Raw genomic sequence first — 26,230 nt, forward strand, 5'->3', positions numbered from 1 at the left:
AATGTGGGCACTGGAGCTGACATAGGGTGGGTGGAAAGTGCCACCCCTCAGAGAGCCTGGGCAGCTTCTGTGGGCACCTGAATCAATCAATCAATCGTATTTATTGAGCACTTACTGTGTACAGAGCACTGTACTAAGCGCTTGGGAAGTCCAAGTTGGCAACATATAGAGACGGTCCCTACGCAACAGTGGGCTCACAGTCTAGAAGCCCTACAGCACTTGTGTACAAATCCATAATTTATTTATATTTACGTCTTTCTCCCCCTCTAGACTGTGAAGCGGATTCATTAATTCAATCGTATTTATTGAGCGCTTACTGTGTGCAGGGCACTGTACTAAGCGCTTGGGAAGTACAAGTTGGCAACATACGGCAACTGGATGTAGTGTGGCTCAGTGGAAACAGCCCGGGCTTTGGAGTCAGAGGTCATGGGTTCAAATTCCGGCTCCGCCAATGGTCAGCTGGGTGACTTGGGGCAAGTCACTTCACTTCTCTGGGCCTCAGTGACCTCTTCTGGAAAATGGGGATGAAGACTGGGAGCCCCCTGTGGGACAACCTGATCACCTTGTAATAATAATAATGATGATGATGGTATTTGTTAAGCGCTTACTATGCGCAAAGCACTGTTCTAAGCGCTGGGGAAGATACAAGGTGATGAAGTTGTCCCATGGGGGGCTCCCAGTCTTCATCCCCATTTGACAGATGAGGTCACTGAGGCCTTGTAACCTCCCCGGCGCTTAGAACAGCGCTTTACACATAGTAAGCGCTTAATAAATGCTATTATTATTATGTGGGTTGGGAATGTGTCTAATAATAATAATGATGGCATTTATTAAGCGCTTACTATGTGCAAAGCACGGTTCTAAGCGCTGGGGAGGATAGAAGGTGATGAGGTTGTCCCACGGGGGGCTCCCAGTCTTCATCCCCATTTGACAGATGAGGTCACTGAGGCCTTGTAACCTCCCTGGCGCTTAGAACGGCGCTTTGCACATAGTAAGCGCTTAATAAATGCTATTATTATTATGTGGGCTGGGAATGTGTCTAATAATAATAATGATGGCATTTATTAAGCGCTTACTATGTGCAATGCACCGTTCCCAGCGCTCGGGAGGTTACAAGGTGATCAGGTTGTCCCACAGTCTTAATTGGCTCCCAGTCTTCATCCCCATTTTCCAGATGAGGTCACTGAGGCCCAGAGAAGTGAAGTGACTGTCCCAAAGTCACCCAGCTGACAAGCGGCGGAGCCGGGGCTTGAACCCACAACCTCCGACTCCAAAGCCCGGGCTCTGAGCCACATTACATCCAGTTGCCGTATGTTGCCAACTTGTACTTCCCAAGCGCTTAGTACAGTGCTCTGCACACAGTAAGCGCTCAATAAATACGATTGAAAGAGTGAATCCGCTTTACAGTCTAGAGGGGGAGAAAGACGTAAATATAAATAAATTATGGATTTGTACACAAGGCTTCTAGACTGTGAGCCCACTGTTGGGTAGGGACCGTCTCTCTATGTTGCCAACTTGGACTTCCCAAGCGCTTACTACAGTGCTCTGCACTGCTTCTCTACCGACTCTGCTCGATTGCACTCTCCCAAGTGCAGTGCTCTGCACACAGTAGGCGCTCAGTAAATAGTATTGAGTGACTATTCTATTCTATTCTATTTTATTTTGTTAGTATGTTTGGTTTTGTTCTCTGTCTCCCCCTTTTAGACTGTGAGCCCACTGTTGGGTAGGGACTGCCTCTAGATGTTGCCAATTTGTACTTCCCAAGCGCTTAGTACAGTGCTCTGCACATAGTAAGCGCTCCATAAATACGATTGATGATGATGATGATGATCCTGGCTCCGCCCCTTGTCAGCTGGGGGACTTTGGACAAGTCACTTCACTTCTCTGGGCCTCAGTGACCTCACCTGGAAAATGGGGATGAAGACTGTGAGCCCCCCCGTGGGACAACCTGATCACCTTGTAACCTCTCCAGCGCTTAGAACAGTGCTTTGCACATAGTGAGCGCTTAATAAATGCCATTATTATTATTATTATTCTCTGGGCCTCAGTTACCTCACCTGTAAAATGGGGATGAAGGCTGTGAGCCCCCTGTGGGACAACCTGATCACCTTGTGGACCCCCGTCCACATGTTTTGTTGTCTGTCTCCCCCTTCTAGACTGTGAGCCCGCTGTTGGGTAGGGACCGTCTCTATATGTTGCCAACTTGTACTTCCCAAGCGCTTAGTACAGTGCTCTGCATATAGTAAGCGCTCAATAAATACGATTGATGATGATGATGATGATGATGACTGCTGGAGCAGGGCAGGTTGAGGGCAGAGCAGGTTGGGCAAGACCGGCCGCCCCCCAGGATCCCCCATGGGGGAGGGCCCAGAGTCCATTATGGGCGTCATCTCTGACAGGGCGGGCCCCGGCCTGTTGAGAAGGTGCCAGCACCTGCTCCTCATTAGACGCCAGCGGTCCAGGAAATAGGCATCGAGAGGGAGAGGTCCAGCACAGCACAGGACGGCGATGGTGGACGCCCCCCGACCCTGTCCCCCTCAGGTAACGCTGCCCCCGGCCCGGCATCCGGACCCTAGTCTAGCCTCCTAGCCCGTGAGCCCGCCGTTGGGTAGGGACCGTCTCTAGACGTTGCCAACTTGGACTTCCCAAGCGCTTAGTCCAGCGCTCTGCACACAGGAAGCGCTCAATAAATCATCATTATCATCATCAATCGTATTTATTGAGCGCTTACTATGTGCAGAGCGCTGGACGAAGCGCTTGGGAAGTACAAATTGGCAACATGTAGAGACAGTCCCTACCCAACAGTGGGCTCACAGTCTAAGGGGGGGAGACAGAGAACAAAACCAAACATACTAACAAAATAAAATAGAATAGATATGTACAAGTAAAATAAATAAATAGAGTAATAAATATGTCCAAACATATATCCATATATACAGGTGCTGTGGGGAAGGGAAGGAGGCAAGATGGGGGGGATGCAGAGGGGGACGAGGGGGAGAGGAAGGAAGGGGCTCAGTCTGGGAAGGCCAGATAAATACGATTTATTTATTTATTTATTTATTTATTTATTTATTTATTTATTTATTTATTTATTTATTTATTTTATTGTTATTTTATTTAGGCCAGATAAATACAATACATACGATTGAATGAAGTGACTTGCCCAAAGTCGCGCAGCTGACAAGTTGGCGGAGCCGGGATTGGAACCCATGACCTCCGAGCTCCCCAGCCCGGGCTCTTTCCAGTGGGCCACGCTGCTAGTACTTGGCACAAAGTAATCATCATCATCAATCGTATTTATTGAGCGCTTACTGTGTGCAGAGCACTGGACTAAGCGCTTGGGAAGTCCAAATTGGCAACATATAGAGACAGCCCCTACCCAACAGTGGGCTCACAGTCTAAAGGGGGAGAATGATAATAATAGTGGTGTGAGCCCACTGTGGGATAGGGACCGTCTCTAGATGTTGCCAACTTGGACTTCCCAAGCGCTTAGTCCAGTGCTCTGCACACAGTAAGCGCTCAATAAATGCGATTGATTGATTGATTGACTCAGACCAGGCCTCAATGGAGCCCCCCACCCCTACTCTGAAGGGCACGGGGAAGGCGGAGGGCAAGTACTTTCTTTTTAATGGCATTTATTTTGTACTTCCCAAGCGCTTAGTCCAGTGCTCTGCACACAGTAAGCGCTCAATAAATACGATTGATTTATTGATTGATTGATTAAGTGCTTACTATGTGCATGGCACTGTTCCAAGCGCTGGGGAGGTCTCTCTTCCTCCCTTCAAAGCCCTACTGAGCGCTCACCTCCTCCAGGAGGCCTTCCCAGACTGAGCCCCCTCCTTCCTCTCCCCCTCCCCGCCACCTTACCTCCTTCCCCTCCCCACAGCACCTGTATATATGTATATATGTTTGTACGGATTTATTACTCTATTTATTTTATTTTTACATATTTATTCTATTTATTTTATTTGGTTAGTATGTTTTGTTTTGTTCTCTGTCTCCCCTTTCTAGACTGTGAGCCCACTGTCGGGTAGGGACCATCTCTATATGTTGCCAACTTGGACTTCCCAAGCGCTTAGTCCAGTGCTCTGCACACAATAAGCGCTCAATAAATACGATTGATTGAATAGTAATGATGGGATTTGTTTGGTGCTTACTGTGTATAAAGCACTGTTCTAAGTGCTGGGGAGGATACAAGGTGATCAAGGTTGTCCCACGGGGGGCTCACAGTCTTCATCCCCCATTTTATAGATGAGGTAACTGAGGCTCAGAGAAGTTGTGACTTAATAATAATAATAATGGTAATTATTAAGCGCTTAGTATGTGCAAAGCACTGTTCTAAGCTGTGTGACTTGCCCAAGGTCACGCAGCAGACAAGTGGCGAAGCCGGGATTAGAACCCAGGACTTCTGACTCCCTCTTTCCACTGAGTCACTCTGCTTCTCCATGATCCCAACGTCGAGCCCAGCGTCAGCGCTCTGGCCGCGGGAGGGGAAAGACTTTGGCTCCTCAGCCCTTCCCACTCCCAGGAATAGAATGGGATGCAGGGAATGGGAAAGGCAGTTTCCTTCAGCTGCTGCTGGACGGAAGCTGCAGGGGTCCGGGACCCTCTGAGCTGGGGTGGCCGCCCTCCGGCCTGACCTGTGATGTGTCCCCAGCTCAGTGGTCCATCCTGGGCCTTCACCATTCATTCAATCCTATTTATTGAGCGCTTACTGTGTGCACAGCACTGGACTAAGCGCTTGGGAAGGACAAATTGGCAACGTATAGAGACGGTCCCTACCCCACAATGGGCTCACAGTCTAGAAGTCCCGTGCTCTGCACACAGTAAGCGCTCAATAAATACGGTTGAATGAATGAATGAATAGAAGGGGGAGACAGGCAACAAAACAAAACATGTGGACAGGTGTCAAGTCGTCAGAACGAATAGAATTGAAGCGAAATCAATCAATCAATTGTATTTATTGAGCGCTTACTGTGTGCAGAGCACTGGACTAAGCGCTTGGGAAGTACAAGCTGGCAACATCTAGAGACAGTCCCTGCCCAACAGTGGGCTCACAGTCTAGAAGGGGGAGACGGAGAACAAAACCAAACATACTAACAAAATGAAATAAATAGAATAGATATGTACAAGTAAAATAGAGTAATAAATCTGTACAAACATATATACATATATACAGGTGCTGTGGGGAAGGGAAGGAGGTAAGGCGGGGAGGATGGAGAGGGGGACAGGAAGGAGGGGGGCTCAGTCTGGGAATCAATCAATCAATCAATCAATCGTATTTATTGAGCGCTTACTGTGTGCAGAGCACTGGACTAAGTGTTTGGGAAGTACAAGCTGGCAACATATAGAGACAGTCCCTGCCCAACAGTGGGCTCACAGTCTAGAAGGGGGAGACAGGAAATGCACATCATTAACAAAATAAATAGTAAATATGTACAGGTAAAATAAACAGAGTAATAGATCTGTACAAACATCAATACAGGTGCTGTGGGGAGGGGAAGGAGGTAGGGATGTGGAGGAGGAGAGGAAAAAGGGGGCTCAGTGTGGGAAGGCCTCCTGGAGGAGGGGAGCTCTCAGTAGGGCTTTGAAGGGAGGAAGAGAGCCAGCTTGGCGGATGGGCGGAGGGAGGGAATTCCGGACCAGGGGGAGGACGTGGGCCGGGGGTCGATGGCGGGACGGGCGAGAACGAGGCCTAACGATGAGGAGGTTAGGGGCAGAGGAGCGGAGGGTGTGGGCTGGGCTGGAGAAGGACAGAAGGGAGGTGAGGTAGGAGGGGGCAAGGGGATGGACAGCCCCCATCATTACCGTCGGGCACAGACAGCGGCCCCAGCTGTGCCCCAGGTCCCCTGCTCCTTCTAGACAGTGCCGGAAACTTCCATGGCATCTGGGGCCAGGGTGGTTGGGATGGCGGGGGTTGCCGCAAATCAATCAATCAATCAATTGTATTTATTGAGCGCTTACTGTGTGCAGAGCACTGTACTAAGCGCTTGGGAAGTACAAGTCGGCAACACATAGAGACAGTCCCTACCCAACAGCGGGCTCACAGTCTAGAAGGGGGAGACAGCTAGAAGGGGGAGACAGAGGAGGAGGAAAGAGGAAGAGGAGGAGGACCCTGACAGCCTCCTTCCTCCTCTTCCGTCACTGCACTACCACCATCGCCATCAGGGCTGAGCCCAGGCAGTGCTCCCACCTCAGGAGGGTCGTGTCCGGCTGAAGGCCCAAACGCTGGAAATACCGGCCCATTCGGTGCAGGACACTTGGCCCCGGGCCCTCGTCCTCCCCCAAATTCCCTCCACTCTGGCCTCGGGCCCAGCCGCGGAGACTGACAGGTTCATGGAGAATGAGGAAAAACGGAGCCCAGCCCTGCTGAGCCTCCCCACAGCAGGACAACCGGGAAATTGACCTTTCCTTCTTCCTCTTCCCCCACCCTCTTTTCTCTCCCACTCCTGACGCCCTTCCTCTTCTTCTCTCCCCACTCCCTGGCAAGATCTTCATCCCAAATTCCCAGTGAGACACCCCTGTCGGGCCCAGAGGGCTGGGAGGGGGCTGATTTGGCAACTCTCCTCTCGGGCACAGATCCAATTAAAGAATCCATCCATCGGCGATGTTTATTGAGCACTCACTATGTGCAGAGCACTGTCTCTGTCCTCTGGCCAGACTATCACAACTGGAATCAATCAATCAATCGTATTTATTGAGCGCTTCCTGTGTGCAGAGCACTGGACTAAGCGCTTGGGAAGTACAAGTTGGCAACATATAGAGACGGTCCCTACCCAACAGTGGGCTCACAGTCTAGAAGAAGGCCCGGGGGTGGAGGGGGTCGGTCTCTGGACACCTAGGCTAATTGGGGAGGGGGGGTGTCTTACTTTTTGGGTGTCAAGTGCCCCAGTCAAGTGAATAGAGTAAGTGTGCGACACTGGAGAAGCAGCGTGGCTCAGTGGAAAGAGCCCGGGCTTTGGAGTCAGAGTTCCCGGGTTCAAATCCCGGCTCCGCCAACTGTCAGCTGTGTGACTTTGGCCAAGTCACTTCACTTCTCTGTGCCTCAGCTCCATCCCCTTCGTCTTACCTCCTTCCCTTCCCCACAGCGCCTGTATATATGTTTGCACATATTTATTACTCTATTTATTTATTTTACTTGTACATATCTATTCTATTTATTTTCTTTTGTTAATATGTTTGGTTTTGTTCTCTGTCTCCGCCTTCTAGACTGTGAGCCCACTGTTGGGTAGGGACTGTCTCTAGATGTTGCCAACTTGTACTTCCCAAGCGCTTAGTCCAGTGCTCTGCACACAGTAAGTGCTCAATAAATATGATTGATTGATTGATTTGATAAAATGGGGATGAAGACTGAGCCCCCCGTGGGACAACCTGATCACCTTGTAACCTCCCCAGTGCTTAGAACAGCATAAGCGCTTAATAAATGCCATCATCACCATCATCACTAGGCACCAGGCCTGGTAAGTGCTCAGTACAGTACTTTGATCACAGGGTTCTGCACACAGTAGGCACAGCAGATGCCGGTTGGACTGATTTAAGGGGTGGGGGCGGAGGTGGCCGGCCAAAAGTCTGACCATCTCCGGCCCCCATATGATGGGGGCGAGGGGTGATGGGGAGAGAGGGCTGCAAGATCAGGTGGTCAGTGTCCTTTAGTAGGTAGCGTCCAGCCTATAGCCCTGAGAGGGGGTCTGGAGGAGGCCGCTCTCCCTCCAAGATGACCACACTTCCACTCTCAGCAGCCCGAAGGGGCCTCTGCGGGCAGAGATGAGCTCGGGCAGGGGCGCTGAGGGCGCCTGGGGCTGGGAAATGGGACCACCTAATTAGGGATAATAAAAATAATAATTATAACGACATCTGTTAAGCATTTACAAGCTGGGATGGATACAAGCAAATCGGGTTGGGTACAGTCCCTGTCCCCCATATGAGGAGCAGTGTGGCTCATTGGAAAGAGCCCGGGCTTTGGAGTCAGAGGTCCTGGGTTCAAATCCCAGCTCTGCCAATTGTCAGCTGTGTGACTTTGGGCAAGTCACTTAACTTCTCTGGGCCTCAGTTACATCATCTGGAAAATGGGGATGAAGACTGTGAGCCCCAAGTGGGACAACCTGATCACCTTGTAACCTCCCCAGCGCTTAGAACAGTGCTTTGCACATAGTAAGCGCTTAACAAATGCCATCATCATCACCACGGTCTTAATATCCATTTTACAGATGAGGTAAGTGAGGCCCAGAGAAGTTAAGTGACTCGCTCAAGGTCATGCAATAATGATGGCATTTATTAAGCGCTTACTATGTGCAAAGCACTGTTCTAAGCGCTGGGGAAGTTACAAGGTGACCAGGTTGTCCCACGTGGGGCTCACAGTCTTCATCTCCACTCTACAGATGAGGGAACTGAGGCCCAGAGAAACGAAGTGATTTGCCCAGAGTCACACAGCTGACAAGTGGCAGAGCCGGGATTAGAATAATAATAATAATAATAATAATAATAATAATAATAATAATGATAGCATTTATTAAGCGCTTACTATGTGCAAAGCAGTGTTCTAAGCGCTGGGGAGGTTACACGGTGATCAGGTTGTCCCACAGGGGGCTCACAGTCTTAATGCCCATTTTACAGATGAGGTAACTGAGGTGCAGAGAAGTGAAGTGACTTGCCCAAAGTCACACAGCTGACAAGTGGGGGAGCTGGGATTTGAACCCACAACTTCTGACTCCCAAGCCCGGGCTCTTTCCACTGAGCCACGCTGGAGGGTGGTGGGCATCTCTTCTAGATTGTGAGCCCGTTGTTGGGTAGGGACTGTCACTAGATGTTGCCAACTTGTATTTCCCAAGCGCCTAGTACAGTGCTCTGCACACAGTAAGCGCTCAATAAGTACGATTGAATGAATAACTTCTCTGTGCCTCAGTTCCCTCACCTGTAAAATGAGGATGAAGATTGTGAGCCCCCCCCGTGGGACAACCTGATCACCTCCTCCAGGAGGCCTTCCCAGACTGAGCCCCTTCCTTCCTCTCCCCCTCGTCCCCCTCTCCATCCCCCTCATCTTACCTCCTTCCCTTCCCCACAGCACCTGTATATATGTATATATGTTTGTACATATTTATTACTCTATTTATTTTACTTGTACATATCTATTCTATTTATTTTATTTTGTTAGTATGTTTGGTTTTGTTCTCTGTCTCCCCCTTTTAGACTGTGAGCCCACTGTTGAGTTGGGACTGTCTCTATATGTTGCCAACTTGTACTTCCCAAGCGCTTAGTACAGTGCTCTGCACACAGTAAGTGCTCAAAAAATACAATTGATTGATTGATTGATTGTAACCTCCCCAGCGCTTAGAACAGTGCTTTGCACATAGTAAGCGCTTAATAAATGCCATCATTATTATTATTATTATTACTATTATCTCTGTGTGACTGGGTTTGCGGGAGGTTGGTATCCATGGGATTGTGTGCGTGACTGGGTGTTAGTGAGTGTATCGGGGTGTGTGAAGATGGGGGTGTGGTGGAGGATGAGTGTGTCAGGGCGTGTGCCACCGAGTGGCACTGAGGACACCCAAAGGGGTGTGCATCCTTCCGTGTGCGTCAGGGCGTGTGATTGTGTGTGTGACTGCACGGCGGGGAGGGCGTGTGAGGGCGTGTGCGTCCTTCGAGGGGTGTCAGGATGTCCGTGTGTGCGGCCGAGAGTGACAATGAGGGGACGTGAGGGGGTGTGTGTCCTTCCGCGTGTGTCAGGGTGGCTGTGAGGCAATCTGCGTTGGGACAGGTGAGAGGGTGGATTCCCCTTTTCAGGAAGAAAGGCGTGCTTGGCTCAGTGGAAAGAGCCCGGGCTTTGGAGTCAGAGGTCATGGGTTCAAATCCCAGCTCCGCCATTCATTCATTCATTCAATCGTATTTATTGAGCACTTACTGTGTGCAGAGCACTGTACTAAGCACCAATTGTCAGCTGGATGACTTTGAGGCCCTGCCAGACTGAGGCCCCTCCTTCCTCTCCCCATCCCCTCATCCTTACATCCCTACCCAACAGCGGGCTCACATAGATTAGAGAAGCGGCATGGCTCAGTGGAAAGAGCCCGGGCTTTGAAGTCAGAGGTCGTGGGTTCAAATCCCGGCTCCACCAATTGTCAGCTGTGTGACTTTGGGCAAGTCACTTCACTTCTCTGGGCCTCAGTGACCTCATCTGGAAAATGGGGATTAAGATTGTGAGCCCTCTGTGGGACAACCTGATCACCTTGTAACTTCTCCAGCACTTAGAACAGTGCTACCACCTTCCCCTCCCCACGGCACTTGTAAATATTTGTACAGCTTTATTACTCTATTTATTTTATCTCCCTATTTATTCCTCTCCCCCTCCTCCTCCTCTCCATCCCCTGCATCTTACCTCCTTCCCTTCCCCACAGCACCTGTATATATGTATATATGTTTGTACATATTTATTACTCTATTTATGTATTTATTTTACTTGTGCCTATCTATTCTATTTATTTTATTTTGTTAGTATGTTTGGTTTTGTTCTCTGTCTCCTCCTTCTAGACTGTGAGCCCACTGTTGGGTAGGGACTGTCTCTATATGTTGCCAGCTTGTACTTCCCAAGCGCTTAGTACAGTGCTCTGCACACAGTAAGCGCTCAATAAATATGATTGATTGATTGATTCCCCTCCCCACAGCACCTGTATATATGTTTGTGCGTATTTATTACTCTATTTATTTTTTTGTACATATTTATTCTATTTGGTTAATATGTTTTGTTTTGTTCTCCGTCTCCCCCTTCTAAACTGTGAGCCCACTCTCCCCCTTCTAGACTGTGAGCCCACTGTTGGGTAGGGACCGTCTCTAGTTGTTGCCAACTTGTACTTCCCAAGCGCTTAGTACAGTCCTCTGCACACAATAAGCCCTCAATAAATACGAATGAATGAATGAATGTTGGGTAGGTACCATCTCTATATGTTGCCAACTTGTACTTCCCAAGCACTTAGTACAGTGCTCTGCACACAGTAAGCACTCAATAAATACGATTGAATGAATGAATGAATGTATACATGTTTGTACGTATTTATTACTCTATTTTATTTGTACATATTCTATTTATTTGATTTTGTTAATATGTTTTATTTTGTTGTCTCCCACTTCTAGACTGTGAGCCCGCTGTTGGGTAGGGACCGCCTCTGTATGTTGCCAACTTGGACTTCCCAAGCGCTTAGTCCAGTGCTCTGCACACAGTAAGCGCTCAATAAATACGAATTGAATGAATGAATGACAAGTCACTTCACTTCTCTGGGCCTTAGTTCCCTCATCTGTAAAATGGGGATTAAGACTGGGAGCTCCCCGTGGGACAACCTGATCACCTTGTAACCTCCCCAGCGCTTAGAGCAGTGCTTTGGACCGTCTCTATATGTTGCCAACTTGTACTTCCCAAGCGCTTAGTACAGTGCTCTGCACACAGTAAGCGCTCAATAAATACGATTGAATGAATTAATGAATAAATACTATTATTATTATTATTATTATTATTATTAAATGGAGGCCTGGTGCTGGGAACCTCCTGGTGCTGCAGAGAACCCGCCCCGCTCCAGGGTCCCCATGGGGGGCTGAGCAAAGAGGGGCACTGGGTTGGGGGCTTAGGGGAGGATTGGGGACTGTGAGTCCCAGGGTGTCCGAGGAGTTGTTGCCATCCAGTTTCTGTGCAGGGGGAAGCCTCCTCCTCCTCCTCCTCCTCCTCCTCGTCCCCACGACATCGGCTCACCGTGAGGGTCATCGAGGCCCGAAACCTGCTGGAAGGAGACCTGTGTGAGTGTCGGCCCTCCTCGCCCGCCCTGGAGTCCCAGGGCTGGTGGGCCGGAGACAACTCTTGGGTCCGGGGGTGCGGTCAGCAGGGCCCAGGGCAGGGGCGGCGGGGGCCAGGGAGAGGAGGAGACCGTGGGCTTCAGCTCTGGCCCAACTTGTACTTCCCAAGCGCTTAGTACAGTGCTCTGCACACAGTAAGCGCTCAATAAATACAATTGATGTTGATGATGATGATGATCCCGAGGCCTCATCCCGGCAGGGAGCAAGGCTGACCCGTACGTGGTCCTGCGGCTGCCTCTGGCTTCCGGCACCAAGCTCCGCACCCAGACCGTCACCAACTCCAGTCACCCTGTCTGGAACGAGGCCTTCCACTTCCAGATCCAGAGCCTGGTCAAGGTGAGGGCCCCCGGGGCCTGGAATCATCCCCCGTGCCCGGAATGCCCTCCCTCTTCCCATCCGCCAAGCTAGCTCTCTTCTTCCCTTCAAGGCCCTACTGAGAGCTCACCTCCTCCAGGAGGCCTTCCCAGTCTGAGCCCCTTCCTTCCTCTCCCCCTCATCCCCCTCTCCATCCCCCCCATCTTACCTCCTTCCCTTCCCCACAGCACCTGTATATATGTATATATGTTTGTGCATATTTATTACTCTATTTATTTATTTATTTATTTATTTATTTTACTTGTACATATCTATTCTATTTATTTTAGCTTGTTAGTATGTTTATTCATTAGTATGTTTGGTTTTGTTCTCCGTCTCCCCCTTTTAGACTGTGAGCCCCTTCCTTCCTCTCCCCCTGGTCCCCGTCTCCATCCCCCCCATCTTACCTCCTTTCCTTCCCCACAGCACCTGTATATATGTTTGTACATATTTATTACTCTATTTATTTATTTTACTTGTACATATCTATTCTATTTATTTTATTTTGTTAGTATGTTTATTTGTTAGTATGTTCGGTTTTGTTCTCCGTCTCCCCCTTTTAGACTGTGGGCCCACTGTTGGGTAGGGACCGTCTCTAGATGTTGCCAACTTGGACTTCCCAAGCGCTTAGTCCAGTGCTCTGCACACAGTAAGCGCTCAATAAATACAATTGATTGATTGATTGATTGATGGATTGAGGGTGACTGGCCCCAAAAGCAGACCCTGGCTGGGGGTTGGGAAAGGACTGTCTGGCCGTCCTGCCCCTGACCTCGGACGCCTGGATCCTTAGAACATCCTGGAGCTGCAGATCTACGACGCCGACTCCGTCTCGAGCGACGACGCCCTCTTCACTGTCCTTTTCGACGTGACCGAAGTCCAGGCCGGTCAGCTCCTCCGAAAGACCTTCTCTCTGAATCCTCCGGTGAGCGAGGCCCCCCACATTTCTCCCTTCCCCCTTATCCCTTCCCTTCCCTGTTCCCCTCTTCTTTTCCAATCCATGCATGCTATTTATTGAGCACTTACTGCGTGCAGAACACCGAACTAAGCGCTTGGGAGGGGACAGTACAATAGTCTGAGTAATAATAATAATAATAATTGGCATTTGTTAAGCGTTTACTATGTGCAAAGCACTGAGAAGATTCAATCCCTACTTCAGGGGGTTTACATGCATGTTCTCCCCCTGCCCCTTTCCCTCCTTTATCCCCTTTCCCTTGCTCCTTTCCTCTATCCGAGACCCTCCCCAGAGGTTGTAGGTTATGGGGTTCAGGTGGGTGGCGGTTGGGGGGCTTGGGTGACCATCACATCCCTCATTGCCACCTTGCCCTCTTGAGTTTTTTGCCCTCCTGGGCCTTGCTAAGGCCCTGGCTATTGAGGCGCCAACAGCAACCCGAAAGGGGCAGAGACAGATCGGCCTCGTGGGGTGTCCAAGGAGGGGAAGAGGGGGTGCAATAATAATAAAATAATCATAATAATGGTATTTGTTCATCCCCTTTTTCCAGATGAGGGAACTGAGGCCCAGAGAATAATACCAATAATAATGACGGTATTTGTTAAGCGCTTACTATGTGCAAAGCACTGTTCTATGCGCTGGGGAGCTTACGAGGTGATCAGGTTGTCCCACGGGGGGCTCGCAGTTTTAATCCCCATTTTCCAGTTGAGCCCAGAGACTCAGTATATATTTTTTCCGGTATAATCAGAGACTCAGATTATAATAATAATGGTATTTGTTCATCCCCTTTTTCCAGTTGAGCCCAGAGACTGAAGCCCAGAGAATAATAATAATAATAATAATAATAATGATGGTATCTGTTAAGCGCTTACTATGTGCAAAGCACTGTTCTAAGCGCTGGGGGGATGCTATCTGCCTCACTGGCTTTCCACCACCAGGAGGGGTGAAAATAATAATAATAATAATAATTGCGGTATTTGTTAATTGTGGCACCGCGTGCCAGGCACTGAACTAAGCCCTGGGGTGGATCCAAGCTAATCGGGTTGGGCACAGTCCCTGTCCCACATGGGGCTCACAGTCTCAATCCCCATTTTACAGATGAGGTCACTGAGGCCCAGAGAAGTGAAGTGACTTGCCCAGAGTCACACAACGGACAGATGGCAGGGCTGGGATTAGAACCCATGCCCTTGTGACTCCCAGGCGGGTACTTTACCCACTAAGCCAAGCTACTTCAGCACTGGCTCCACTCTAATTTGAATTTTATATCGGGTTAGTTGCTATTAGGATAGTTGATAGCGCTCTTCGGAACACATTAACACACGGGAGGCAGCGTGGCTCAGTGGAAAGAGCCCAGGCTTGGGAGTCAGAGGTCATGGGTTCTAATCCCAGCTTCGCCACTTGTCAGCTGTGTGACTTTGGGCGAGTCACTTCACTTCTCTGGGCCTCAGTTACCTCATCTGTCAAATGGGGATGAAGACTGTGAGCCCCCAGTGGGACAACCTGATCATCTTGTAACTTCCCCAGCGCTTGGCACATAGTAAGTGCTTAGTAAATGCCATTATTATTACTATTAATTTACAGATGAGGAAACTGAGGCACAGAGAAGGTGAGTAACTTGTCCCAGGTCACAGAGCAGGCACGTGGCAAAGGAAGGATTAGAGCCCAGGGCTCATTCATTCATTCATTCAATCCTATTGATTGAGTGCTTACTGGGTGCAGAGCACTGGACTAAGCGCTTGGGAAGGACAAGTTGGCAACATTAGAGAAGCAGCACGGCTCAGTGGAAAGAGCCCGGGCTTTGGAGTCAGAGGTCAGGGGTTCAAATCCCGGCTCTGCCACCTGTCAGCTGTGTGACTTTGGGCAAGGCACTTCACTTCTCTGGGCCTCAGTGACCTCATCTGGAAAATGGGGATGAAGACTGTGAGCACCCCGTGGGACAACCTGATCACCTTGTAATCTTCCCAGTGCTTAGAACAGTGTCTTGCACATAGTAAGCGCTTAACAAATGCCATCATCATCATCATCATCATTATTATTATCATTATCTAGAGACAGTCTCTACCCAACAACAGGCTCACAGTCTAGAGGGGTCCTGACTCTGAGGCCCGGGACTCCTCTTTCTTTCTGCTTGGGAAGGGCACCTCGGGGGTCACCCCCCCTTTTCCCTGCCCCTTTCCCCGTGTGCATTGTCCTCTCCGGTCCGTTTCAGGGGGCGGCGGAGCTGGAGGTGGAAATGCTGGTGGAGGAGACGTGAGTGCCCGGGCAGCACAGGGCGGGAGGAGGAGGAGGAGCAGCAGCAATGGCGGGGGGCGGCCACGAGGGGGCAGTAGAACGCGCAGCGCGGAACCTGCCCAGCAGGGGGCAGTGCTGCCCGCCCCTCCTCGTTTCATTCATTCATTCATTCATCCATCCATCCATTCATTCATCAATTCATTCATTCATCATTTCATTCATTCATCCATCCATCCATCCATTCATTTATCCATTCATCCATTCATTCATTCAATCGTATTTATTGAGCACTTACTGTGTGCAGAGCACTGTACTAAGCACTTGGGAAGTACAAGTTGGCAACATATAGAGACGGTCCCTACCCAACAGTGGGCTTACACATCCATCCATCCATCCATCCAACCATCCAACCATCCATCCATCCATCCATCCATTAGTCAATCAATCAATCAATTGTATTGAGCACTTACTGTGTGCAGAGCACTGTACTAAGCACTTGGGAAGTACAAGTTGGCAACATATAGAGATGGTGCCTACCCAACAGTGGGCTCACACATCCATCCATCCATCCATCAATCAATCAATCAATCAATCTATTGTATTTATTGAGCGCTTATTGTGTGCAGAGCACTGTACTAAGTGCTTGGGAAGTACAAGTTGGCAACATATAGAGACAGTCCCTACCCAACAGTGGGCTCACAGTCTAAAAGGGCCATCCATCCATTCATTCATTCATTCAAGCATATTTATTGAGCGCTTACTGTGTGCAGAGCACTATACTAAGTGCTTGGGAAGTACAAGTTGGTAACATATAGAGATGGTCCGTACCCAACAGTGGGCTCATCCATCCATCCATCCATCCATCCATCCATCCATCCATCCATTCATTCATTCAATCGTATTTATTGAGCGCTTACTGTGTGCAGAGCACTGTACTAAGCACTTGGGAAGTACAAGTTGGCAACATATAGAGACGGTCCCTACCCAACAGTGGGCTCACGCATCCATCCATCCATCCATCCATCCATCCATCCATCCATCCATCCATTCATCCATTCATTCATTCATTCAATCATATTTATTGAGCGCTTACTGTGTGCAGAACACTGGACTAAACACTTGGGAAGTACAAGTTGGTAACATATAAAGACGGTCCCTACCCAAAAGTGGGCTCACAGTCTAGAAGGGGGAGACAGACAACAAAACAACACATATTAACAAAATAAAATAGACTAGTAAATATGTACAAGTAAAATGAATAGAGTAATAAATCTATACAAACATCTATAAAGGTGCTGTGGGGAGGGGGAGGAGGTAGGGCGGGGGGATGGGGAACAATAACAATTATTATTGTTAATAAAATAGAGTAATAAATACGCACAGATATACATAAGTGCTGGGGGGAAGGCAGAGGGTGGGTGTGCGCTTAGTACAGTGTTCTGCACACAGTGAGTGCTCAGTAAATACGATTGAATGAATGAGTTAGGGCGATGGGGAGGGGAGGAGGAGGTACAGATATTTGTACATATTTATTTTATTTTGTTAATTTGTTTGGTTCTCCGTCTCCCCCTTCTAGACTGTGAGCCCGCCGTTGGGTAGGGACCGTCTGTAGATGTTGCCAACTTGGACTTCCCGAGCGCTTAGTACAGTGCTCTGCACGCAGTAAGCGCTCAATAAATACGATTGGATTGAATGAATGAGTGGGGGCGATGGGGAGGGGAGGAGGAGGGACAGATATACGCAAGTGCTGGGGGAGGGGGAAGGGGGGAGGGCAGAGGGTGGGAGCGCGCTCAGTTCAGTGTTCTGCACTCAGTAAGCAATCAATCGTATTTATTGAGCGCTTATTGTGTGCAGAGCACTGTAGTAAGCGATTGAATGAATGAGTGGGGGCGATGGGGAGGGGAGGATGAGGTACAGATATACACAAGTGCTGGGGGAAGGGGGAGGGCAGAGGGTGGGAGTGCGCTTAATACAGTGTTCTGCACACAGTGAGAGCTCAGTAAATACGACTGAATGAATGAGTGGGGGCTGATGGGGAGGGGAGGAGGAGGAGGTACAGATATACACAAGTGCTGGGAGAGGGGGAAGGGAGGAGGGCAGAGGGTGGGAGTGCGCTCAGTACAGTGTTCTGCACTCAGTAATCAATCAATTGTATTTATTGAGTGCTTACTGTGTGCAGAGCACTGTAGTAAGCGACTGAATGAATGAGTGGGGGCGATGGGGAGGGGAGGAGGAGGTACAGACATACGCAAGTGCTGGGGGAGGGAGTGCGCTCAGTACAGTGTTCTGCACTCGGTAAGCGCTCAATAAATATGATTGAGTGAATGAATGAATGAGTGGGGGCGATGGGGAGGGGAGGAGGAGGAGAGGATGCTCATCATCATCAATCGTATTTATTGAGCGCTTACTATGTGCAGAGCACTGTACTCAGCGCTTGGGAAGTCCAAATTGGCAACATATAGAGACAGTCCCTACCCAACAGTGGGCTCACAGTCTAGAAGGGCTGAGTCTGGGGTGCGAGACTATGCAGGCCCAGTCGCCACGTGCCTGCTCCCAGTTGGGCTGGCCCAAATTGGCGGGAATCTGGGCGGGGGGACACGTGGGTGGTCACTTGGCGAGGCCGGGGGGCCAACGTAGGGGCCGGAGGGGAGGGAAGGGCTTGGGCCTGCTCTAAGGGTCGGGCCTTGTCCCATTTCTCAGGACGGAGCCCCCCGAAAACCTCCTCACCAACGGCGTCCTCGTGGTAAGGGGGGCTTCCCTCCCTTCGTGGCCCCGGGTGGGGAAGCCCAGGGGGTAGAGCTCGGGTGGAAAGAGTGGGGAGCTTCAGGGGAGGGGGCCGAATTCATTCTTTCATTCATTCCGTCCCATTCATTCATTCCTTCAATCGGATTTATTGAGCGCTTACTGTGTGCGGAGCACTGGACGAAGAGCTCGGGAAGTACAAGTTGATCACATATTTAATCCCCATTTTACAGACGAGGTAACTGAGACCCAGAGAATTCAGTCATTTGTTCCTTCAGTCGGATTTATTGAGCGCTTACTGTGTGCGGAGCACTGGACTAAGAGCTTGGGAAGGACAAGTTGACCACGTACTTAATCCCCATTTTACAAACGAGGTAACTGAGACCCAGAGAATTCATTCATTCGTTCCTTCAGTGGGATTTATTGAGCGCTTACTGTGTGCGGAGCACTGGACTAAGCGCTTGGGAAGTACAAGTTGACCACATATGTAATCCCCATTTTACAGACGAGGTAACTGAGACCCAGAGAATTCATTCATTTGTTCCTTCGATCGGATTTATTGAGCGCTTACTGTGTGCAGAGCACTGGACTAAGTGCTTGGGAAGTACAAGTTGACCACATATGTAATCCCCATTTTACAGAGGAGGTAACTGAGACCCAGAGAATTCATTCATTCGTTCCTTCAATGGGATTTATTGAGTGCTTACTGTGTGCGGAGCACTGGATTCAGCGCTCGGGAAGTACAAGTTGACAACATATTTAATCCCCATTTTACAGACGAGGTAACTGAGACCCAGAGAATTCATTCATTAGTTCCTTCAATCGGATTTACTGAGCGCTTACTGTGTGCAGAGCACTGGACTAAGCGCTTGGGAAGTACAAGTTAACCACATATTTAATCCCATTTTACAGAGGAGGTAACTGAGACCCAGAGAATTCATTCATTCTTTCCTTCAATCGGATTTATTGAACGCTTACTGTGTGCAGAGCACTGGACTCAGAGCTTGGGAAGTACAAGTTGACCACATACTTAATCCCCATTTTACAGATGCAGTAACTGAGACCCAGAGAATCAATCAATCAATCAATCAATCGTATTTACTGAGTGCTTACTGTGTGCAGAGCCCTGTACTAAGCGCTTGGGAAGTACAAATTGGCAACATATAGAGACAGTCCCTACCCAACAGTGGACTCACAGTCTAAAAGGGGGAGACAAAACCAAACATACTAACAAAATAAAATGAATAGAATAGATATGTACAAGTAAAATAAATAAATAAATAAATAAATAGAGTAATAAATATGTACAAACATATATACATATATACAGGTGAATTCATTCATTCATTCATTCCTTCAGTCGGATTTATTGAGTGCTTACTGTGTGCGGAGCACTGGACTAAGAGCTTGGGAAGGACAAGTTGACCACATACTTAATCCCCATTTCACAGACGAGGTAACTGAGACCCAGAGAATTCATTCATTCATTCATTCCTTCAATCGGTTTTATTGAGCACTTACTGTGTGCGGAGCACTGGACTCAGCGCTTGGGAAGTACAAGTTGACCACATATTTAATCCCCATTTTACAGACGAGGTAACTGAGACTCAGAGAATTCATTCATTCTTTCATTCAATCGGATTTATTGAGCACTTACTGTGTGTGGAGCACTGGACTAAGAGCTCGGGAAGTACAAGTTGACCACATATTTAATCCCCATTTTACAGACGAGGTAACTGAGACCCAGAGAATTCATTCATTCGTTCCTTCAATCGGATTTATTGAGCACTTACTGTGTGCGGAGCACTGGATGAAGAGCTTGGGAAGTACAAGTTGACCACATATTTAATCCCCATTTTACAAAGGAGGTAACTGAGACCCAGAGAATTCATTCATTCGTTCCTTCAATCGGACTTATTGAGCACTTACTGAGTGCAGAGCACTGGACTAAGAGCTCGGGAAGTACAAGTTGACCACATATTTAATCCCCATTTTACAGATGAGGTAACTGAGACCCAGATAATTCATTCATTCGTTCCTTCAATCGGATTTATTGAGCGCTTACTGTGTGCAGAGCACTGGACTAAGCGCTTGGGAAGTACAAGTTGACCACATATGTAATCCCCATTTTACAGACGAGGTAACTGAGACCCAGTGAATTCATTCATTCGTTCCTTCAATGGGATTTATCGAGCGCTTACTGTGTGCGGAGCACTGGACTCAGCGCTCGGGAAGTACAAGTTGACAACATATTTAATCCCCATTTTACAGACGAGATAACTGAGACCCAGAGAATTCATTCATTCGTTCATTCAATCATATTTATTGAGCGCTTACTGTGTGCAGAGCACTGGACTAAGCGCTTGGAAAGTCCAAGTTGGCAACGTATAGAGACGGTCCCTACCCGACAACGGGCTCACAGTCTAGTCTAGTCTTTTAATAAAATAATAATAATAATAATGGCATTTATTAAGCGCTTACTATGTGCAAAGCACTGTTCTAAGTGCTGGGGGGATACAAAGTGATCAGGTTGTCCCGCAGGGGACTCACAGTCAACCCCCATTTTACAGATGAGGTAACTGAGGCCCAGAGAAGTTAAGTGACTTGCCCAAGAAGATTAAGTTGATTATGTTGCCAACTTGTACTTCCCAAACGCTTAGTCCAGTGCTCTGCACACAATAAGCGCTCAATAAATATGATTGAATGAATGAAAAGAGCAGCAGCTTGGCTCAGTGGAAAGAGCTCAGGCTTTGGAGTCAGAGGTCGTGGGTTCAAATCCCGGCTCCGCCACTTGTCAGCTGCGTGACTTTGGGCAAGTCACTTCACTTCTCCGGGCCTCAGTTACCTCATATGTAAAATGGGGATTAAAACTGTGAGGCCCCCTGTGGGACAACCTGATCACCTTTTAACCTCCCCAGCGCTTAGAACAGTGCTTTGCACATAGTTAGTGCTTAACAAATACCATCAGCAGCAGCAGCAGCAGCAGCTGCGTGACTTTGGGCAAGTCACTTCACTTCTCTGTGCCTCAGTTACCTCATCTGTCAAATGGGGATAATTATAATAATAATAATAATAATAATAATGATGGTATTTGTTAAGCCCTTACTATGTGCAAAGCACTGTTCTAAGCGCTGGGTAGATACAAGGTGATCAGGTTGTCCCACATGGGGCTCACAGTCTTATTCCCCATTTTACAGATGTCTCCCCCTTTTAGACTGTGAGCCCACTGTTGGGTAGGGACTGTCTCTATATGTTGCCAACTTGTACTTCCCAAGCGCTTAGTGCAGTGCTCTGCACACAGTAAGCGCTCAGTAAGTTCGATTGATTGATTGAGCTCACACTCCCCATTTTACAGAGGAGGTAACGGAGGCACAGAGAATAATAATAATAATAATAATGGCGTTTATTAAGCGCTTACTATGTGCAAAGCACTGTTCTAGGTTCTAAGTGTAGTGACTTGCCCAGAGTCACCCGGCAGATGAGTGGCAGATCCGGGATGAGAACCCCGTCCTTTTGACCCCCAAGCCCGGGCTCTGGGTTTCATTCATTCATTCATTCAATGGTATTTATTGAGCGCTTACTGTGTGCGGAGCACTGTACGAAGCGCTTGGGAAGTCCAAGTTGGCAACATAAAGAGACGGTCCCTACCCGACAGCGGGCTCACAGTCGTCTAGAAGAGCGGGCTCACAGTCTAGCGGGTTTGGGCGGGCTGAGGAGCAGGGGGGTAAGTAAGGGTCACCTGCGGGGAATAGCCCGAGTGGGTGAGGCCCATTTGGGGGGTACAGGGTCCGACCGGGTGGGGCCTGGAGACCCCAGGGTGCCCGGAGACCCCAGGGTGCCCCTGGCCCGGCCTTTCCACCCTCTCTGCCCCAGGCCCGCGAGTTGACCTGCCTGGACGTGCGGCTGGACAGGGAGAGCAGCACGGCGGCTCTATCAGGTGACCCTCTGCCGTGGGGCAGCTTGACCTTCAGAGAAATGATGGGTTGGGGGCCAGGGAACATGGCACAAAAGGCCTGATTGCCACGTTCGGGGGCCTTGAGGGCCGCACGGAGCGGGTGGGTGGCAGCCCCCGTCCGTCCTTCCTCTGCCGTGGGGCAGCCTGATCTTCAGAGAAATCATCAATTGTATTTATTGAGCGCTTACTATGTGCAGAGAAATGGTAGGTTGGGGGACAGGGAACATGGCACAAAGGGCCTGATTGCCACGTTCGGGGGCATTGAGGGCCGCACGGAGCGGGTGGGTGGCAGCCCCCGTCCGTCCTTCCTCCGCCGTGGGGCAGCCTGATCTTCAGAGAAATGATGGGTTGGGGGGCAGGGAACATGGCACAAAGGGCCTGATTGCCACGTTCGGGGGCATTGAGGGCCGCATGGAGCGGATGGGTGGCAGCCCCCGTCTGTCCTTCCTCTGCCATGGGGCAGCCTGATCTTCAGAGAAATGATAGGTTGGGGGCCAGGGAACATGGCACAAAGGGCCTGATTGCCACATTCGGGGGCATTGAGAGTCGCACGGAGCGGATGAGTGGCAGCCCCCGTCCGTCCTTCCTCTGCCATGGGGCAGCCTGTTCTTCAGAGAAATGATAGGTTGGGGGCCAGGGAACACGGCACAAAGGGCCTGATTGCCACGTTTGGGGGCATTGAGGGCCGCACGGAGCGGATGGGTGGCAGCCCCCGTCTGTCCTTCCTCCGCCATGGGGCAGCCTGCTCTTCAGAGAAATGATAGGTTGGGGGCCAGGGAACATGGCACAAAGGGCCTGATTGCCATGTTCAGGGGCATTGAGGGCCGCACGGAGCAGATGGGTGGCAGCCCCCATCCGTCCTTCCTTTGCCGTGGGGCAGCCTGATCTTCAGAGAAATGATAGGTTAGGGGCCAGGGAACATGGCACAAAGGGCCTGATTGCCATGTTCGGGGGCATTGAGGGCCGCACGGAGCGGATGGGTGGCAGCCCCCGTCTGTCCTTCCTCCGCCATGGGGCAGCCTGATCTTCAGAGAAATGATAGGTTGGGGGCCAGGGAACATGGCACAAAGGGCCTGATTGCCACGTTCAGGGGCATTGAGGGCCGCACGGAGCGGGTGGGTGGCAGCCCCCGTCCGCCCTTCCTCCTCTTTCACCCCAAGGCCGGGATGGCTCCCCGGGTCTGAGCTGGGGGCACGGGGCCTTGTCGCCGGCCCTGATGGCACTGTCCTGGACGCCCAGGGGAGGACCGCCTGGAGCTGACGCTGGAGGGATCTTACGAAGGATGCCAGGACGTTGCCCTGGGCCCGGCCCCTGCCGGTCCCCTCCACTTCCACTACGTGATGTCGCAGGAGACGGAGCTGAGTGGGCAATTGAGGGTAACTGCCAGATGCCCCGGCCCCCCCGTGCCCTCTCCCTACCCCTCTGGGCAGGATGGAGTGATGGGGATGAAGACTGTGAGCCCCCCGTGGGACAACCTGATCACCTTGTATCCCCCCAGCGCTTAGAACAGTGCTTTGCACATAGTAAGCGCTTAACAAATGCCATTATTATTATGGAGTGGGCCAGCGGACCTGACCCAGACGTGAGCACGGGGCCTTCCTCAGTTGTTAAGCACTTACTATGTACCAGTCGCTGTTCTAAACGCTGGGTAGTCAGTCAATCATATTTATTAAGTGCTTACTGCGTACAGAGCACTGTACTCATGAGAAGCAGCGTGGCTTAGTGGAAAGAGCTGGGCCTTGGGAGTCAGAGGTCTTGGGTTCTAATCCAGCTCTGCCACTTGTCAGCTGTGTGACTTTGGGCAAGTCACTTCACTTCTCTGGGCCTCAGTTACCTCATCTGTAAAAATGGGGATTAAGATTGTGAGCCCCATGTGGGACAACCTGATCACCTTGTATTCCCCCAGCGCTTAGAACAGTGCTTTGCACATAGTAAGCGCTTAACAAATGCCATTATTCTTCTTCTTATTATTATGTCACTTAACTTCTCTGTGCCTCAGTTTCCTCATCTGTAAAATGGGATTAAGACTGTGAACCCCACGTGGGACAACCCTGATTACCTTGTATACCCCCTAACGCTTAGAACAGTGCTTGGTACATAGTAAGTGCTTATCAAATACCATTCTTCTTCTTCTTTCTTCTTTCTTCTTCTTCTTCTTCTTCTTCTTCTTCTTCTTCTTCTTCTTTCTTATTTCTTCTTCTTATTCTTCTTCTTCTTATTCTTTCTTCTTCTTCTTCTTCTTCTTCTTCTTCTTCTTCTTCTTCTTCTTCTTCTTCTTCTTCTTCTTCTTCTTCTTCTTCCTTTCTTCTTTTCTTCTTTTCTTCTTCTCTTCTTTTCTTCTTTTCTTCTTCTTCTTCTTTCTTCTATAACCAGACACATTCCCTGCCCACAGCCAGCTCACAGTCAGTCAATTTATTTACTGAGCGCTTACTGTGTGCAGAGCACTCTACTAAGCGTCTGGGAGAGTACAATATACAATAATATAAGCAGCGTGGCCCAGTGGAAAGAGCCCGGGCTTGAGAGTCAGAGGTCATGGGTTCGAATTCCGACTCCACCACTTGTCAGCTGGGTGACTTTGGGCAAGTCACTTAACTTCTCTGTTCCTTAGTTCCCTCATCTGTAAAATGGGATTAACGTGGCTCAGTGGAAAGAGCACGGGCTTTGGAGTCAGAGGTCATGGGTTCGAGTCCCGGCTCCGCCACATGTCTGCTGTGTGACCTTGGGCAAGTCACTTAACTTCTCGAAGCCTCAGTTACCTCATCTGTAAAATGGGGATGATGACTGTAAGCCCCACGCAGGACAACCTGATCACCTTGTATCCCCCCCCAGCGCTTAGAACAGTGCTTTGCACATAGTAAGTGCTTAACAAATGCCATCATTATTATTAAGATTGTGAGCCCCACGTGGGACAACCTGATCACCTTGTATTCCCCCAGTGCTTAGAACAGTGCTTGGCACATAGTAAGCGCTTAACAAATGCCATCATTATTATTATTGTCACAACTTCTCTGTGCCTCAGTTCCCTCATCAGTACAGTGCTCTGCACACAGTAAGCGCTTAATAAATACTATTGAATGAAATACGATTGAATGAATCTGTAAAATGGGATTAAGACGGTGAACCCCACATGGGACAACCTTGATTACCTTGTATCCCCCCGCCCCCCCAGCGCTTAGAACAGTGCTTGGCACATGGTAAGCGTTTAACAAATACTAACATTATTAATAACAGACACATTCTTTGCCCACAACCAGCTCACAGTCTAGAGGGGGAGGCAGACATTAATACAGATACAAGATAGGTTGGACACAGTCCAAATCCCACCTGGGGCTCACAGCCTAAATCCCCATTTTGCAGATGAGGGAACTGAGGCTCAGAGAAGTGAAGTGACTTGCCCGCGGCCACACAGCAGACGAGTGGCTCGGTCTCCGTGAAAGGTAGTGCGGCCCGCCTGGGCCGGGGTAGGTCAGCCAGCTGCTACAAGCTGCTGCTTTCGTTCGTTCAGTGGTATTTATTGAGTGCTTACTGTGTGCAGAGCACTGTACTAAGCGCTTGGGAGAGTACAATACAACAATAAACTGATCCGTTCCCTGCCCACAGTGAGCTTTCCCTTCCAGAGCAGCAGCAGTGGCAGCGGAGGGGGTGAAGAAGACCCAGCCAACATCCTGACTGTCCCCCTTGGGTCCCTTTGTCACGGGGCGGAGGTGACAGCCTCCGTTCCTGCCCCAAACGTAAGTCTCCCGCCGCGGGTAGGGGCATTCCATTCCATTCATTCAATTGTATTTATTGAGCGCTAACTGTGTGCAGAGCACTGTACTAAACGCTTGGGAAGTCCAAGTTGGCGACATATAGAGACAGTCCGTACCCAATGGTGGGCTCACAGTCTAGAAGACAGTCTAGAAGGGGCAGACATGGTGCTGACCCTGTCTAGACTGTGAGCCCGCCGTTGGGTAGGGACCGTCTCTATATGTTGCCGACTTGGACTTCCCAAGCTCTTAGTCCAGTGCTCTGCACACAGTAAGCGCTCACTAAATACGATTGAATGAATGCCGACAGGGAAGACTACCAGGTAGGGGTAGGGAGGACTTGTGGTGGGGACCGGGGCTCCGTCCAGCCTCGGGCCCAGAGCAGCCGATCAGGGCCTCAGTTTCTCCTCGTTCCCA

General features: G+C 49.7%; 1 protein-coding gene across 1 annotated transcript in view; it reads left to right on the forward strand.

Annotated features, from left to right (window-relative positions):
* PLA2G4D (phospholipase A2 group IVD) overlaps positions 1 to 26,230 on the forward strand; it is a 41,190-nt gene that overhangs the window by 2,136 nt on the left and 12,824 nt on the right. Inside the window, exons 3-12 of the mRNA XM_038741076.1 lie at positions 2,448 to 2,541; positions 4,529 to 4,642; positions 11,668 to 11,778; positions 12,035 to 12,171; positions 12,980 to 13,111; positions 15,348 to 15,388; positions 18,071 to 18,113; positions 21,986 to 22,049; positions 23,307 to 23,443; positions 25,685 to 25,798. Of these exons, the coding sequence (XP_038597004.1) occupies positions 2,448 to 2,541; positions 4,529 to 4,642; positions 11,668 to 11,778; positions 12,035 to 12,171; positions 12,980 to 13,111; positions 15,348 to 15,388; positions 18,071 to 18,113; positions 21,986 to 22,049; positions 23,307 to 23,443; positions 25,685 to 25,798 (987 nt within the window). The remainder of the gene's footprint in view (positions 1 to 2,447; positions 2,542 to 4,528; positions 4,643 to 11,667; positions 11,779 to 12,034; positions 12,172 to 12,979; positions 13,112 to 15,347; positions 15,389 to 18,070; positions 18,114 to 21,985; positions 22,050 to 23,306; positions 23,444 to 25,684; positions 25,799 to 26,230) is intronic.

The sequence above is a fragment of the Tachyglossus aculeatus genome, assembly GCF_015852505.1.
Source record: "Tachyglossus aculeatus isolate mTacAcu1 chromosome 12 unlocalized genomic scaffold, mTacAcu1.pri SUPER_6_unloc_1, whole genome shotgun sequence".
NCBI lineage: Eukaryota > Metazoa > Chordata > Mammalia > Monotremata > Tachyglossidae > Tachyglossus > Tachyglossus aculeatus.